The sequence below is a fragment of the Ictalurus punctatus genome, chromosome 8 (genome assembly GCF_001660625.3).
Source record: "Ictalurus punctatus breed USDA103 chromosome 8, Coco_2.0, whole genome shotgun sequence".
Taxonomy (NCBI): domain Eukaryota; kingdom Metazoa; phylum Chordata; class Actinopteri; order Siluriformes; family Ictaluridae; genus Ictalurus; species Ictalurus punctatus.
In genome coordinates this window covers 26,788,903-26,804,475 of record NC_030423.2, presented here as the reverse complement: position 1 = coordinate 26,804,475, position 15,573 = coordinate 26,788,903, and the positions used below count along the sequence as shown (strand labels likewise).

Here is a 15,573-nt window from a genome sequence, read left to right as displayed (position 1 = left end):
CAACATGATGATGATGATGATAATAATAATAATAATAAAAAAAAAAGTAAATACTACTGCCAATTATGTGAGGAATAAAACACTCCAGGTGAGCTGTAATAGGAAAATAATCAACAGTGGAGTAGTGTGAAGCAGCGTGATGCGACGCATGCTTACTCTTACTACCCTGAAGTTGATATTTTCCTGTTATACTACAGCGATTTTCCACCAATCGCATTTTTTTTCTTCATTAAAGAACTACACATCATATCTGTGAACATTTATAGTTCGAATCAAATCCCACCGGAGACTTTCTATGAGTTTCAAGTCAGGTGACTGTGACGGCCCTTTAGAATCTTCCAGGACTACTTCTGCAACCAAGCCTTGGTGGAATTTGAGGTACGCTTGGGATCATTGTCCTGTTTGATGGTTCAATGACGCCCAAGCTTCAGCTTCCTCACAGACATCATGACGTTCTCTCCTAGGATTTCCCGATTCTTCAATGAATCCATCTCGCCTTCCACACGCTGCAGGTTTCCAGTGCCAGATTATGCAAAGCAGCCCCAGAGCATCACCGAGCCTCCACCATGCTCGACTGTGGACAGAGTGTTCTTTCTTCATTCTTCTTCCTCCAGACGTACCACCGATTCATAGTGTAGAAAAGTCCCAGTTTTGTTTCATCGCTCCACAGAACAGAATCCCAAAACTTCTGTGTCTTATTTATATGATTTTGAGCGACTGTTCGTGTGCTTTTGGGTCAGTAGCGGTGAACGTCTTGGAGTTCTGGCATGGAAACCTTCTGTGTTTAGTACACGCCTTACTGTGCTCACTGAAACCTCAGTGCCTGTTACACCAAGTCTTGCTGCAGGTCTTTTGCAGTCACTCGAGGGTTTTTCACAACCTGCCTTCTCACAAAACTGGCTGCAGCCGTTTATAGCTTCCTTTTTCTGACCCCGTCCGGGTATTCCATTCTTCTTCTACCCCTAGCCAGTTCAGGTATTTCATATATTTTTATGCCCCTAGCCAGTTAAGGTATTCCAAGTGTTCCAGCTCAAGCACAGCTGGTGCAACTAATGAAGCCCTTGATTAATTGTATCCGGTGTGCTTGAGACAACACCTGTTCTGCATATTTGTGCTGTGTGCATATTTGTGAGGGATTCTCTTCAGGGGGGTGAATAATTTTGAGACAGGAGAACTCATTATTCGTTGCATTTTCAGTTGAATTTGGGGAAACCACTTGAAGCGTTCGTCGTGTCGAACTATTTCAATCGCTCTTGTTTGATTTGTTTGTCGCAAACCGCTGAAAGTCTACATTTTGACAGTGAACCTGATTTGCAACGGGGGTCGAATCATTCTGATTGCAACTGTATGTAAGCGTCTGAACTCCAGATGAATTTCATGATTCCTCCAAAAGTCCCCTCCCCCATATCCGATCTGTTACATCATGTCCAAAGCATCTGGAGCGAGCGCGTCAAAACAGGGTGGATGCTGCTGCTGCTGCTGCTGTTGTTGTTGTTCAGAGGAGTAAGAGGATATCAGCTGGAGAGCTTGTTTTGAGCATTTTTCCACATTTGCGTGAATTTCCTGAGGGCAGATGGGGTCTGGCATTGCACGTGAACGAAACCTGCGGTGAGTTCTTCACTGTTTAGACAAAACAAAATGCAGCTAACAACTAACATGTTTGCAAACGTCTGATGTTCTAGCCAAAACGATTGATTTATAAAGAGTCATTAACACCCCGTGCACACCTGAAACATGTTTGAGCCAGGAGTAGAACACACGACGCCGTGTAATGCAGCACAAACCTTTCATCTCGTGTGATGTTTTGCAGCCGCAGCTGCGTCATGCGTCCGCTCTTCCTGGCCGCTTGCCTGCTCTCTCTTTCTTTTGCCCTAACTGTGAAATCTGGGAAGAAAGAACACAACTTCACCATTCACTCGTCTCAGCTCGCATGCAGTTTGCCCGGGCCTCCAGGAGCACCGGGCAGCCCGGGGCCTGCGGGGCCCAGCGGCGGGGCAGGACGGACGGGTTCACCAGGCTCTGACGGACAGGACGGCAAGGATGGGGACAAGGGTGAGAAAGGAGAGAAAGGTGACTCACAGCCCATTTCATTTAAATGAACTGCATAGTAGTATATGTTAATTAATTCGTTAATTAATATAATTATTCTTCTCTAATGAGATCTGAAATTTCATTTGTGCTAGGTTTCTTTGTAGATAAAACTCTGTGGCAAGGGTCACAGGTCACACTGGGGTCCTGAATGAATGCAAAAAAAAAAAAAAAAAATACTGCTTATTTTATAAGATTGAAAACATTTTCGTACCTGTTAAATTAGGATGAAACACTTCAGGGCATTTTGTTAAGGGAAAATAATCAGTGACGTGAAGCGAAGTTGATTATTTTCCGATCGCATCACGTTCTGTAGAGTTTTATTCCACTTATACCTCAGCAGTTTGCAAACCATGAGCATTGTTAAAGTTCATTAAAGAGTGGCACGTCATACTGGTCATAACCATTTCGAGTTAGGTTCATGCACTACTGCAGGAGCTGCTGCTCTAGAAAATGAATCAACACCTCCCGACCAATCAGATTTGAGAATTCAACAGGGCTAGTGTAATGAGATTTTGTTTTAGATTGAATGAAATTGGTTTATAGGAGAGAAAAGACAGAAGACACTTCGACTTCTGGGCGTGTACCATGAACATGCGATTTGGCAACGTGGCCACGCCCTTCCACCAGAAAACAAAGGCTGGATGTTTATTTGCATAATTGGACATTTGTATATTAGAAGAGGATGGGTAAGAGCTAGGCAAGCTTATCTACAAAGTTTTTTTTTTTTTTAAGTTTTTTTTTTTATACTGTGTCCTACCCTATGATTGGCTGTAATATGTAAAGTGTTGTCTAATACTAATGTTTAAAACCGACTCAGGTTTGTTTTCTTTGTTTTTGTCTCAATGACTTTTTCTTTTGATCTGTACCCCCACTCAGAAGGGGCTGAGAAGATGTGTACATAATTATTTTGTACGTATCAAAGTGAACACGTAATGGTCTGCTTGGTGGCGGTGGTGGTGGAGTGGTGATAAGTAAAAAATAAAATTCCATGCTTGGTTGTATTTTCACGTCTAATTTCAGGGGAACCAGGTCGCACGGGGAACCTTGGAAAACCAGGACTGAAGGGTCGCCAAGGAGTTGTAGGTCGGGCGGGGCCACGAGGTCTGAAGGGGGCGCAGGGGGCACCTGGCGTGCGTGGGCCGGGAGGGCTGAAGGGTGAAATGGGGGATTTGGGTGAAGCTGGCGTCCGCGGTGGATGTGACTGTGGGACGCATGAACGCTCGGCCTTCTCGGTCGCAGTTAGCAAGAGTTATCCGAAGGAGCGCACGCCCATCCGCTTCGACCGCATCCTGATGAACGAAGGCGGCCATTACAACGCCGGCAGCGGCAAGTTCACCTGCGCTGTCCCAGGTGTGTACTACTTCAGCTATGACATCACGCTGGCTAACAAGCACCTGGCGATCGGGCTCGTCCACAACGGGCAGTACAAGATCAAGACTTTCGACGCCAACACGGGGAACCATGATGTAGCGTCAGGCTCGACCGTGCTCCGGCTCCAGAAAGGAGACCAGGTGTGGCTTCAGATCTTCTACTCTGAGCAGAACGGCCTGTTCTTCGATCCGTTCTGGACCGACAGTCTGTTCACGGGATTTCTTATCTACGCAGATCAGATTCCTCAGAGGAATATCTCTGCTGCTAGCTCTGGGTCCTCCTGATGGAAGCTTCACTGACTGGTCCCTGTTTAAGCTCTCGAAATTCACTACAATTTTTATGCACGCTACTTTCTTTATAACATTAGAGTTCAAATGCTGTCTTCGGAGAGCTCACCATTTTCAGGGATGTGTGACGTTCCCTTACCTGTCAGAAACATTAGCCTCCCATAGGGGCAAGTGGGACATGGTATTTGACAGATATACATAAGCCTTTCTGGATTTTTCGCAATCATTCCGCAGTATCCTCACTGCCCGATTAGCTCTGTAGAACTATTAATGCGCCTAGTGGTCAAAAATGTACTAAGTCGTCCAACTACCTGTTGTCATAGTAACATTCATCAGTGTGTGGCGCAACTAGCATTCCACTTTTGACAACAAACAAAGTTGTCTTGCCGCTGAAATGGAACGTTCCGGAAGGATAGCGTTTGTATATAAAATTCACCAGTGTATAAATGCATCACATCCTGCGAGATGAGGAAGAAGAAGCGTGAATGCTCTCTGTATGTGTCAACGTACCTTAATAGATGCCCACTGGGGCAGGAATCACGTCGCCCCATGCTCACTCTGTGAATATTCAGTGGAGGAGGAGCAACGGACAGGACTGTTTTGCCAGGGTGGGCTAGTTTAAAAATACTCCGTAGACATCTTTGTTTGCTATAAAACAATCTTCATTACATCGAATAAATTTCAGCAAACAAAGGCAGTGTAGGTGCATACGGTGTGTCTATGATGTACAGAAACATTTCTATTGTGAGAGATATTCGAACGATTCGGAGAGGGATTTTTATAGAGCGGGTAATGTCCATACATGAGAAACACGAGACCTCGTTTCCCAACCGCGGGGGGAAAGGGAAGAAAATCTCTTTTTCAATGCCTGATTTCATCAGGTTGTTTTTGAGATGTAGTTGGGATGGGGAGTTTTTTTTTTATGATACCTGGCAACCTTGGTTAATCATATTACTGCCTATTACATGGTTGCTCTAAAAATTCACTAGATAGTAGCCTGTAGCATAAGTCAACTGTGAGAGCCTTTCAACTTGGTTTTGTCTGAGGTGATGACATTATTAAAGTCGCCCTGCTACACCAACGTCTGTGGTGATATCCTTAACTAAGAATTCTTTTTTGTTGTTGTTGTTGTGAAAAGTTGCCATAATTCTGATCTCCTCGTGTGACTTCATTTCTGTAGCAATCCGGAGTGTTTAAGACACGACACAGAGCACATTTCTGTTTAAATCTGGCAGATGTGTTCCCTTCTTTTGGAAACGTAAATGACTGAACAGGAAATCAAACTTGGAACTCTTGGATTTGTACATGTGTTTTGTTGCATCTCTCTCTCTCTCTCTCCCTCTCCCCCTCTCTCCCTCCCAGTCAAGACCAGCTGTGTTTCTTATATGTATAGTGTCTTTTACAATGTCTAACATGAATTTTAAAAAAGGAAAAAAGCAAATACAGAAAATACCTTCGATGTAAGCGAACCCGTTTAATATTTTCCATTATTAGATTATTCTGAAGATTCCTACACATTCATTTTGCTGATTTATTTTTCCATTTATTCTCTGTTTAAATGCGGTTTGCGAATGTGAGCGGTAATATTAAGTCGTCATTTCGAGAAACTTGATCACCTTCACGCACCATCTCATTGTTGTTGTTTTTTTGTTTGTTTGTTTTTCATTGGTAATGACTGATATAAAAGCTCAGTACACAAAGATTATGTTTTTCCCCCCCTCCCTTTCTTACTTCTTTCCAGTTTAAACTTGTGGTCACATTCATAATGACGAGTCACGAACATGATCACGTGCGTGTGCGCACACACACACACACACACACACACACACACACACACCGGCTTTGGTTTAAGTTTAAACAAACGGCACAGGATAGGGGTTTTCAGCTCAGAACTGATTCCAGTATCACTGTATTGTTGTTGTTGCTTATATACCTATGACAGCATGGCTGAAACACATATACAGTACTGATACTATGGTACCATACTACCCCCCCCCCCCCCCCTCGTTCTCTGAAAGCAGACCATGAATTGATAGATACAACATAAAAGTGAGGGGCACAAATCCCAAAAGGCATTCACACAGGTCTATGGTAAGCGCTTAACCGTGGTATACATACAAGATTTTAAATGAGTGACAGCTTGCTCTGTCATGCCCTATTTCCATTTCCTGAAATAAAAACCATATCAGTGCTCTTTGGAAGTTCTTTGAAGTTGTTTCACAGAGAAGTGATATTTTCCCCACAACATTTCCACACACACACACACACACACACACACACTGGAAACACACAGGGTCTATAACTGTACACATACAAGGTGACTAATGAAATAAGTGTGTGTAATAAAGTGCAGCAAGTGTTTATGACAGGGTTTTAGACTCTGTGATGATTGGGGATAAATATTTTCATTTATATATTTATCATAGACATTTGGTCTTGGGGTTAAATGCACGCGCACACACACACACACACACACACAAATTGTTTTATAATTGTAGATTTTATATGATCTGTTTTGTAATAATAATAATCATCATCATAACAATACATGACAATTATTCTTGTTATTATTAGTATTAGTATTTGTATTAGTATTTATTTATTTATTTATTTATTTATTTAATATTTCTTGGTTTCCTGTGACGAAACCAACCAGAACAAGAAGAGAAACGGAAGAGGAATTTCTCCGCGTCATCAGTGACGTACACACCTCCCTCCACTCCTCTTCACCCAGAAACCACACGGTGTCGCTCGGATCCGGACTGAACCATTTTGCTACTGTGTAGGGGAAATTCTAAAAATGGTCACGATATTCTTGTACACTTTTTTACGCGATTGTATGTTTGCTGAAACGTGTCTACTAAATTAACGTGATTTTAGAAGAATATTTACAGAAGGTAAGCCGTGTTTAATCGGATTTATTTGAACATGTCGATTGATCCTCCCCTGTCGGGTGAATGGGAGTGTCTGTAGAGACACGAGGAAACGGTAGTGCAGTACCAGTTAATTGTACCGGTGTTCGGGAAAGGACGGGGTGTAAAGTGAGATATTTCCGTTAACACGGTGTTTTAGTGATTAAAGCCAACCGGTGTCTTGTTTAGCGGATATTAATCTACATGGTTAGCTGGTGTTGTGTGTTAGCTGAGTTATAATGTTTCCGGTAAAGCGGTGCTCTTCGCTCATACAGAGGGATCTGGCCGCGCTTTGCCTCTCATCACTGGGATCTGCTCAGAATCAACCCGCTTCCGGGCAGCACGCGCTCTCTCCGCGTTTCCTACACGCCGGGAGCCGCTGTGGAGAGTCCTGTACCGGGCCCAGGGAGCTCCACACCAGCCGGTCATCTCCATTATTACAGGGTAGGTGATGTGTTAGTCAGTCAGGCTTCATCCTGAGATTTAACTCTGTATGGAGCAGGAAGTGAACGGAGTTTGGTGGTGGTGGAAGACAGTAAACATACACAATGTGGTAAGGGGACTCGTGGTAAGGGAAACGCCGGTGCGCGTCACCGATCGGTTCTCGCGTCACCATTTTCTACCGTGAGCCTTTCTGGTCACGTGATCTGTTTAATTTCCTTCATTCAAACATGTTAACGCGTTTTCTTGATCAACCTGTGCTCAGTGCTGCTCTATCTACACACCTGTCTGTCTCTATATCTGTCTACCTTACCGCCTGTCTGTCTTTCTGTCTTTCAATCTCGGTATATCGATCTGTCTTACCATCTATCTATCACTGTCTATCTAACTTGCCGCCTGTCTCTCTACATATCCGTCTATCTGTCTATCTTACTATCTATCTGTCTGTCTATCTAGTATATCTGTCTGTCTATCTAGTATGTCTATCTGTCTAGTATATCTGTCTATCTATCTGTCTATCTAGTATATCTGTCTCTGTCTAGTCTATCTATCTGTCTCTTACTATCTATCTGTCAATGCCTGTCTATCTATCTATCTATCTATCTAGTATATCTGTATCTGTCTAGTATATGTGTCTGTCTATCTAGTATATCTATCTATCTGTCTATCCATATAGTCTATGTATCTGTCTTTGTGAGTGTGTGTGTGTGTGTGTGTGTGTGTGTGTGTGTGTGTGTGTGTGTTATGAAGAATCTATCTAGTCTGTCTAGTATATCTGTCTGTCTATCTAGTATCTCTGTCTGTCTGTCTAGTATGTCTGTCTCTGTCTAGTATATCTGTCTACCTATCTGTTTATCTATCTGTCTATCTAGTGTCTATCTATCTGTTTGTCTAGTATATCTGTCTAGTATATCTGTCTCTGTCTAGTCTATCTGTCTATCTTACTATCTATCTGTCAATGCCTATCTATCTATCTATCTATCTATCTATCTATCTAGTATATCTGTATCTGTCTAGTATATCTGTCTGTCTATCTAGTATATCTATCTGTCTATCCATATAGTCTATGTATCTGTCTTTGTGAGTGTGTGTGTGTGTTATGAAGAATCTATCTAGTCTATCTAGTATATCTGTCTGTCTATCTAGTATATCTGTCTGTCTATCTAGTATATCTGTCTGCCTATCTGTCTATCTAGTATATCTGTCTGCCTATCTAGTATATCTGTCTGCCGATCTGTCTATCTAGTATATCTGTCTGTCTATCTAGTATATCTGTCTGTCTATCTAATATATCTGTCTGCCTATCTGTCTATCTAGTATATCTGTCTGCCGATCTGTCTATCTAGTATATCTGTCTGTCTATCTAGTATATCTGTCTGCCTATCTGTCTATCTAGTATATCTGTCTGTCTATCTAGTATATCTGTCTATCTAGTATATATGCCTATCTAGTATCTGTCTCTGTCTAGTATGTCTGTCTATCTGTCTAGTATGTCTGTTTATCTATCTGTCTATCTAGTATGTCTATCTATCTGTTTGTCTAGTATATCTGTCTCTGTCTAGTCTATCTGTCTATCTTACTATCTATCTGTCAATGCCTATCTATCTATCTAGTATATCTGTCTAGTATATCTGTCTGTCTGTCTATCTAGTATATCTGTCTATCCATATAGTCTATGTATCTGTGTGTGTGTGTGTGTGTGTGTGTGTGTGTTATGAAGAATCCAGGAAGTAACTGCAGTCCGTTTCAGTAATAATAGAGGACGTACTAAAAGTTCAGCGTGTTGGAGAGTTTCCAGAGGAGCAGGACGTGTTTTCAGGACACGAGCACCGGTCTTACGCGGCTGATGAAGAACGTTTCTCCTTCACTTTTGATAAACGTCCTGTTTCTCTAGACCTTTTCCGTACCACGCTTCATTAGCGTGTGTGTGCGTGCGTCTCCCATTTCACATGTGCAGACTGAGTTCTCAGTGTTCTACTCAGGTATGTAACATGAGCAGTGTATTTATGCGGCCCAGACAAATTTAGCCTGAAGGAGGTCTTCGCAGAACATGAAACGGAAACCTTTGACCTTTGGTCCATAAGTTGCAGTGAAAGCTGAGGAACGCGGCCGACTCCCAGATTTATTTTGAAACACATTCGCTTGCACTTGTGCGTAGATCACCAACTTCCCCTAACAGCCAGATCAGTAAACGTCTATGATGCAAGCATGACCCGTTCATCCGAGTTCCGCTGCTAGTTCTTTATCTGTACACTCGTTACGGCACGTCACGTCCTTCCGCATTCGGGGTTGACATGTCCGTCTACTCGGTGTTCCCCGAGGTCAGAGTGAACCGCAGTACACACCGGGTTGTGTGTTGTTAGAGGAGGAACGACACGGGGCAGTGACACTCCTTATCTAAAAACAAACATCGGTGGAGGTCTCCATCCCAGCCGAGAGAGAGAGGTAAATACGGCGTGGCGATCAGTTTGGCGTTGTGTTTACGCCGCTCGGAGCGCTCGTGTTTGCTCGTTGGTTTAACTTTTGGATTCTGTGAGATTTACGAGATCAACATGTTGTTGTAGGAAACTAACCGGCGACAGTGTGACCTGAAGTCACTGGATTATTTCCCAACATGTTTTTATTCCTTTTAAAAGCACAACTCATGTACTAGCGTACAATGATTTATTTACAGTGTGAAATTGATTGATTTGTTTTTTTTTATCCGTTTATGGTTGCTGGTAAATGCAGTAAATACGAGCAACATGTCAGTCTGTGGAGGATGTAGTTTGTTTATTTATTTGAGATACTATGGCGGTAATTGGAGAGACAGCAACATTGCGGCGTCTCTGCTGACCGGTCCCGTGGCGAGAGGTTCTGCCGCGCACGGTACGGTAGTGCGAAGGAGACGGACTACACGGATGATGATTCTTGTTGATGTGTTGTCGTGGAACATCGGTGAAAAAGTTCTCACTTTACCTAATAGTAGTGATGGACAGTCATTCCTTCATCTATCTATCTATCTATCTATCTATCTATATCTCTCTATCTATATCTCTCTATCTCTACTTCTCTCTCTGTCTCTTTATCGTTCTCTCTTTATCTCTCTCTCACACATCTCTCTCACGTTTCTCTCTATCTATATCTCTGTCTATATCTCCATCCCTCTCTCTCGTTCTCTCTTTATCTCACTGTCTCTCTCTCTATCCCTCTCTCTAGCTCTTTCTCTCTCTTTCTCTCTCACACATCTCTCTCACACATCTATCTCCCTCGCTCTCTTATCTTTCTCTCTTTATCTCTCACTCTGTCTATCTATCTATCTCTATCCCTCTATCTAGCTGTCTCTTTATCTTTCTCTCTTTATCTATCTCTCTCTCATCTCTCTCTCACATCTATCTCCCTCTCTCTCTTATCTCTCTCTTTATCTTTCTCTCTCTCTTCATCTTTCACTTTCTCTCTCTCTTTATCTCTCTCTCTCTCTCATCTCTCTCACATCTATCTCCCTCTCTCTCTTATCTCTCTCTCTTTATCTTTCTCTCTCTCTCTCTCCATCTTTCACTTTCTCTCTCTCTCTCCATCTTTCACTTTCTCTCTCTCTCTTCATCTTTCACTTTCTCTCTCTCTTTATCTCTCTCTCTCATCTCTCTCACATCTATCTCCCTCTCTCTCTTATCTCTCTCTCTTTCTCTTTATCTCTCTCTCTTTCTCTTTCTCTCTCTCTTCATCTTTCACTTTCTCTCTCTCTCTCTTCATCTTTCACTTTCTCTCTCTCTTTCTTCATCTTTTACTTTCTCTCTCTCTTCATCTTTCACTTTCTCTCTCTTCATCTTTCACTTTCTCTCTCTCTATCTCTCTCATCTCTCTCACATCTATCTCCCTCTCTCTCTTATTTCTCTCTCTTTATCTCTCTTTATCTCTCTTTCATCTTTCACTTTCTCTCTTTATCTCTCTCTCTCACATCTATCTATCTCTTTCTTTCTTTCTTTCTTTCTTTCTTTCTTTCTTTCTTTCTCTCTCTCTTGTCGCTGGTCATGTTACTGAAAAACAACAAAGTTGTTGCCGTGGGTGTTCGACTCAGTTCACATTTTTGTAATTCCTAATCAGAGGTCGAGCGATAGTCGGGCGGTACGTACCTGCCGATAACAGAGTAATCAACCGATAGTTATTAAAACAGATACTGAATGAAAACACAACACTCAAAGTAAAATATCGCTGAACTTTATTACAAAAATCAACAGTACTGACTGCACCGTGAACATACACTGTACTTTTTAAAAAATGAAATAAACTATTTATCTTTATGTTAATATTAATGTACAGACTGAAGCAAACATTAAGTCTCTGAATAAAAAATAAAAATAGACATGCCAAATGGATTTTAAAAAAAAACACTTCAAATAACACAACAAAATGAGTCAGCGATAGTTTTTATTTCGCCTCTAGAGGCCGCTCTCGTACCGTACAACGACGGCGCACGCTTCTCAGTAGGGCTGGGCGATATATCGATTATATCATCGTTACCGCGATGCGCACCGTGTATTGTAGAATTGTCCAAGTATCGCGATATGATATTTTTTTTGTCTTCTCGCCCAGCCCTGCTCCTCAGCCGCTCCCGCAACGGACGCAACCGGGGAAAACGATCAAGTTATTTATTATTATTTCTGTGTGTGGATTTTTTGATGATAACTTGCCATCGGTCGACCTCCAGTTACTAATCTCCAACCAGTAAACACCGCTTTCAATTTAAAATCCATACTCATCACCTTCTCGACTGCGAGATGCTTCCAGTTTACAGAGTGAAGCCAAAACAAAATGGCCGCTCTCCCAGCACCAGAAGTAAACGAAGAAATACTTCTTATCTTTAAATGAGTTATACCGTGTGTGTGTGTGTGTGTGTGTGTGTGTGGATGGATGGATGGATGGATGGATGGATAGATAATTAAATCTGTACCACCGGCTGTAGAGTTGGCTGTTTGAGGACAACAAAAGACGGACACCGTGGGTGTCTTTCTGACCGGCGAGTCCCCCAGTCGAACGCAGCGCCGGGGTTAGGGATCTGCGTCTGACCGTTACAACGCGCTGACACTGGAGACTCCTTCCAGAAACGTTACGTAAACGTCTCGTGGAGTTTAGAGAACGTTACCGTATCGTATCATTTTTCTTTGTTCAAAAGCGCATTTTTATCCACTTTATTCTCCGCCGTCGATGATGTACAGCGCCTGCTATAGACGTCTCCGTCAGAGCTGTTTTTAATGGAAATGCAGAGTGGATGAATAAATATTTACTCAGCCTTTGACCCTCAGGCAATCGAGTGAACGTTTAATATCTGGTCCCGAGTCAGATACCGAGACGCCACGCTACACCGATCACGCGGTCCAGGCGTGACCCGAGTTACCGAACGCGGACGCGGCTCTTAAGGGGGAAGTTATGTAAGGCGCAGTTCAGGGGTCATCTCATTCATCTCCTTCTGTGGACTGTTCCTACTCTCAGAAGATTATCTGGTGAGGAATGTCGAAAAAACGTGCGTGTGTGTTTACAGGAAAGCCTGTGTTTATATAGACAGGAATATATATATATATATATATATTCATATATTCATATATTCATACTTTTTGCTTTGTCTCTTTTAGTTCTCACTGTTTTCTGACTCTCATTCATTTTTAGGGTTTTAAATGGAAGTCATTTAATCTTCTGGACCTCCATTGAATTACATTCCAAACCAATGAGGCTCACTTTCCTCCTCATGGATACCGTTAGGACCTCCCTCTCTCTCTCTCTCTCTCTCTCTCTCTCTCTCTCTCTCTCTCTCTCTCTCTCTCTCTCTCTCTGTCTCTCTCTGTCTCTCTCTCTCTCTCTGTCTCTCTCTCTCTCTCTCTGTCTCTCTCTCTCTCTCTCTCTCTCTCTCTCTCTGTCTCTCTCTCTCTCTCTCTCTCTCTCTCTCTCTGTCTCTCTCTGTCTCTCTCTCTCTCTCTCTCTCTCTCTCTCTCTCTGTCTCTCTCTCTCTCTCTGTCTCTCTCTCTCTCTCTGTCTCTCTCTCTCTCTCTCTCTGTCTCTGTCTCTGTCTGTCTCTGTCTCTCTCTCTCTGTCTCTGTGTCTCTCTCTCTCTCTCTCTCTCTCGTGCGTGAAACAATTGTCCTGTTATATCCATCTCGTGATTTTCAAAGTGAACCATTGTGTGCGTAGAGACAGTCACACACAATGGGCTATTCAGGAAACCTCTGAGCGCACGCACACACACACACACACACACACACACACACACACACACACACACACACACACACACTGGAGTGGACAGTGAAGCTCAGCAGGAGTAAATATAAGTGTTCGGTCTTTTCATCAGCAAAGAAATTCTCAGGAACACAAAGTAGGAAAAGAGGCTCGGGGGGAGGGGAGCCGAGGGGGGAGGAGTGAGAGGTGGGGGGGGTGAGAAAGAGGTGGGAAAACAGGTCGATAGAAGGCGAGTGAAAGAGCACCTACGGATCAGTAAGTGCGAAGGTTAACATTGTTAGAAGGTTGTGAAACGTTCCTGGGATTAGCCTTTTTTGTGTACACACACACACACACACACACACACACACACACACACGTTATATAAACACTACACCGCTGTTACACTCTCACTCCTGATTGGTCAGAAGGCCTCGATTCAATCCCAGGTTTATGTTATCGTTTCTATAGCAGCAGCTCGTCCTGTGTGTCGGGCGCTCGACGTTAACAGATGTGTGACTATCGCCACAGTGAAGTTTTCTGTAAGAACACCGTTATTGATGGTTTCTGGAAGGAGTCTCCAGTGTCAGCGTCAGCGCTTTGTGACAGTCAGTACAGCTGAAACGTCTCTGGGTACGGAGGAGCGTGTGTGACGTAGGGGACGAGTGTGTAGGGTTGTTCCTGGTAATCAAAGAAGTAAATATGACACATGAGCCATTACACACACACACACACACACACACACACACACACACACACACACTTCCTTAATCCCATGTGGATGATTCATACTGCGTTAATCGTATTTCTGAATAACGCATGTAGACGCACTCGGAGTCACGAGGTCATTACTAAGAGCCTTTTACTTCTCTTATCTTCCACACACACACACACACACACACACACACACACACTTGTGGAAATATCTTAACTGAGGATTACTGAGATGCAGGGTGAGGACTGATGAGTGTCTCTGTCTAACGTGACCTATTTGTTTGCTTCTCTCTACTACTGATGAACGTGTGTGTGTTAATGTGTGTGTGTGTGTTAATATGTGTGTGTGTGTTAATGTGTGTGTTAATGTGTGTGTTAATGTGTGTGTTAATGTGTGTGTTAATGTGTGTGTTAATGTGTGTGTTAATGTGTGTGTTAATGTGTGTGTGTGTTAATGTGTGTGTGTTGCAGCGTGTCAGATGGGCAGCAGCAGCGTCAGATTCTTCAGTTCTCTGGCTCAGTCTCTGAGCAGCGCGCCGCTGGAGCACACACACACCGACGCTGAGGAGTGTGAGCCGGAGCCGGTCGACCCAGAGACGCTCCTGCGCCAGTGCGAGGAGGTTCTGAGGAAACGACCGCCGCGGCCAAACCGAGAATTCATCAGAACCAGAACCAGCGCCACACACGACCCGCAGATCCGCGTCATGCAGTGGAACATTCTAGCACAAGGTACAGAACCGAACTTGTGGCTACAGATAGATAGATAGACAGATAGATAGACAGATAAATAAATAAATAAAGCAGTCGAAAAGTGCGTGTTGTTCAGGATCGTTCCTTTAGATTCATTTTAAACAGTAGACATGACAGAACGTTAGTGTGTGGAGTTTTACGATGCTCTAAGCTCCCGGTTTGTGTTGGACCCGTAGCTCTGGGCGAGGGCAAGGACGGCTTCGTGCGCTGCCCGATGGAGGCGTTAGTCTGGTCCGAGAGGAAGTACCTGATCCTGGAGGAGATTCTGACCTACAGACCAGACATCGTGTGTCTGCAGGAGGTGGACCACTACTACGACACCTTCCAGCCCGTGATGGCCAGCCTGGGCTACCAGAGCAGCTTCTGCCCCAAGCCGTGCTCTCCGTGCCTGGACGTCAGCGGCAACAACGGCCCCGACGGCTGCGCCCTGTTCTTCAGCCGCGAGCGTTTCCGTCTGCTCCACATCAATCACCTGCGTCTCTCCGCCATGGCGCTCAAGACCAACCAGGTGGCCGTCGTGGCTACGCTACAGTGCCGGGTCACGGGGCGAGTCTTCTGCGTCGCCGTGACGCACCTGAAAGCGAGGAGCGGCTGGGAGACCTTCCGTGGCGCCCAGGGTGCCAATCTTCTCCAGCAGCTGAAGGCCATCCTGAGCGCGCAGCAGGACGAAAACGTTCCTTTGTTCGTGTGCGGAGATTTCAACGCCGAACCGGGTGAAGAGGTGTACCGCCGCTTTATGAACTCTCCGCTCGGCCTCGATAGCGCCTACAGGACGCTGAGCTCCGCCGAGCCGTCCTACACCACCTGGAAGATCCGTC

General features: G+C 44.0%; 2 protein-coding genes across 7 annotated transcripts in view; both read left to right on the top strand.

Annotated features, from left to right (window-relative positions):
- Positions 1-60: 60 nt before the first annotated feature.
- Positions 61-4,830, top strand: c1qtnf2 (C1q and TNF related 2). The gene is made up of 3 exons (XM_017473655.3): positions 61-1,608; positions 1,811-2,070; positions 3,112-4,830. The coding sequence occupies exons 1-3, from the start codon at positions 1,574-1,576 to the stop codon at positions 3,744-3,746; spliced, it is 930 nt and encodes a 309-aa protein (XP_017329144.1). The 5' UTR covers positions 61-1,573; the 3' UTR covers positions 3,747-4,830.
- A 1,676-nt stretch (positions 4,831-6,506) lies between these two features.
- The window catches only part of nocta (nocturnin a), a 9,607-nt gene continuing 540 nt past the window's right edge, over positions 6,507-15,573 (top strand). The window contains exons 1-4 of one of the 6 annotated variants that reach the window (XM_047157351.2): positions 6,507-6,646; positions 6,937-7,105; positions 14,477-14,734; positions 14,932-15,573. The exon at positions 14,932-15,573 is cut by the window's right edge and continues 540 nt beyond it. In XM_047157351.2, the coding sequence (XP_047013307.1) occupies positions 14,485-14,734; positions 14,932-15,573 (892 nt within the window). In that variant the 5' untranslated portion in view covers positions 6,507-6,646; positions 6,937-7,105; positions 14,477-14,484. Of the gene's footprint in view, positions 6,647-6,718; positions 7,106-8,814; positions 9,085-9,126; positions 9,548-11,982; positions 12,583-14,023; positions 14,245-14,476; positions 14,735-14,931 lie in introns of those variants that run through there. The other 5 variants (XM_017473650.3, XM_017473653.3, XM_017473652.3 and 2 more) reach the window with 5 other exon arrangements.